The sequence below is a fragment of the Empidonax traillii genome, unplaced genomic scaffold (genome assembly GCF_003031625.1).
Source record: "Empidonax traillii isolate 1590-97213 ecotype Southwest subspecies unplaced genomic scaffold, ASM303162v1 scaffold6838:size5620, whole genome shotgun sequence".
NCBI classification, from domain to species: Eukaryota; Metazoa; Chordata; class Aves; order Passeriformes; family Tyrannidae; genus Empidonax; species Empidonax traillii.
The window spans coordinates 4,283-5,620 of record NW_020962031.1 but is presented as its reverse complement, the minus strand read 5'-3'; the positions used below and the strand labels follow the sequence as shown (position 1 = coordinate 5,620).

The following is a 1,338-nucleotide window of genomic DNA, read 5'->3' as shown; positions in this document are numbered from 1 at the left end:
GCGTGGGTGTTTTTTTTTTTGGGGGGGGGAGGGGCGCGGGAGCTTCCCACGGGTGGGGGTGGGGCGGGTGGGGCTCCGCGTCGGGGCAGGTCCCGACATGGAGCAGGAACCGCGGCCGTGTCCCCCCCGCGCGGGGCCCGGGACCCCCCCAAAAAGCGACCCCCCCGGCCCCACCCGCTGGGGCATCTGCGGGGCCGGGGCCATCAGCCACGACTTCGTGCTGGCCCTGCAGACCCTGCCCCGCTGCGACCACCAGGTGACACCGGGGACCCCCTTCTGGGGGGCGAGGGCGGGGGGGGGAGAAGGGTTGGGGTCATCCCCAAACCCCCTGGGGGTGGGGGGGCTCGTGGTCCCCTTGGATCCCCCCCCCAAACCCCCCTAAACCCCCTGGGACCCCCCCAGACCCGGCTGAGCTCCCCTACAACCCCCCCCCTGCCCCAAGACCCCCTGATTCCCACATGGGGCAGGGGGGGGGGATTTTGGGGTCCCCCCCCGGAGGAGGGGCCCCCCTCGATGTCCCCCTCTGTGTCCCCCCCTCAGGTGGTGGCCGTGGCCGCCCGGGAGCTGGGCCGTGCCCAGGCCTTCTCCCGGCGCCTCGGGGTGCCCCGAGCCTACGGGTCCTACGAGGAGCTGGCCCGGGACCCCGACGTGGGTGAGACCCCCGGGAGGGGGTTCGGGGTGCCCTGATGGGGTTTGGGGCTGCCCTGATGGGGTTTGGGCTGCCCTGATGGGGTTTGGGGTGCCCTGATGGGGTTTGGGGCTTCTGTGATGGGGTCTGGGGCTGCCCTGATGGGGTTTGGGGTTGCCCTGATGGGGTTTGGGGTGCCCTGATGGGGTTTGGGGCTGCCCTGATGGGATTTGGGGTGCCCTGATGGGGTTTGGGGTACCCTGATGGGGTTTGGGGCTGCTCTGATGGGTTTTGGGGCTGCCCAGATGGGGTTTGGGGTTTTTTTGGGGTGTCCCCCCAAGACGTGGTGTACATGGGGGTGGTGAGCACAGGGGGTTTTTTTTGAGGTCGGAGGGTTTTGGGATCAGTAGGTTTTGGGGTCAGAGGGTTTTGGGATCAGTAGGTTTTGGGGTCAGGGGGTTTTTGGGGTCAGGAGGTTCTGGGGTGCCCTGACGGGGGTTTTTGGGGGGGTTTTTTTTTTGGGTGTCCCCCCCAGACGTGGTGTACGTGGGGGTGGTGAACCCCTCCCACCTGCCCACGGGCCGCCTGTTCCTGGCCGCGGGCCGGGCCGTGCTGATGGAGAAGCCGATGGCGGTCGGGGCCCGCGAGGTGTCCGAGCTCGTGGCGACCGCGCGGGAACGGGGGGTTTTCCTCATGGAGGTGGGAACACC

At 69.2% G+C, this 1,338-nt stretch overlaps 1 protein-coding gene across 1 annotated transcript; it reads left to right on the top strand.

Annotated features, from left to right (window-relative positions):
- Positions 1-67: 67 nt before the first annotated feature.
- On the top strand, positions 68-1,330 carry DHDH (dihydrodiol dehydrogenase; the record flags this gene model as incomplete). Its single annotated transcript, XM_027911262.1, has 3 exons — positions 68-256; positions 541-652; positions 1,164-1,330. Coding segments are annotated over exons 1-3 (438 nt in total), but the record flags the coding sequence as incomplete, so codon positions are not given.
- Between the last annotated feature and the right edge of the window lie 8 nt (positions 1,331-1,338).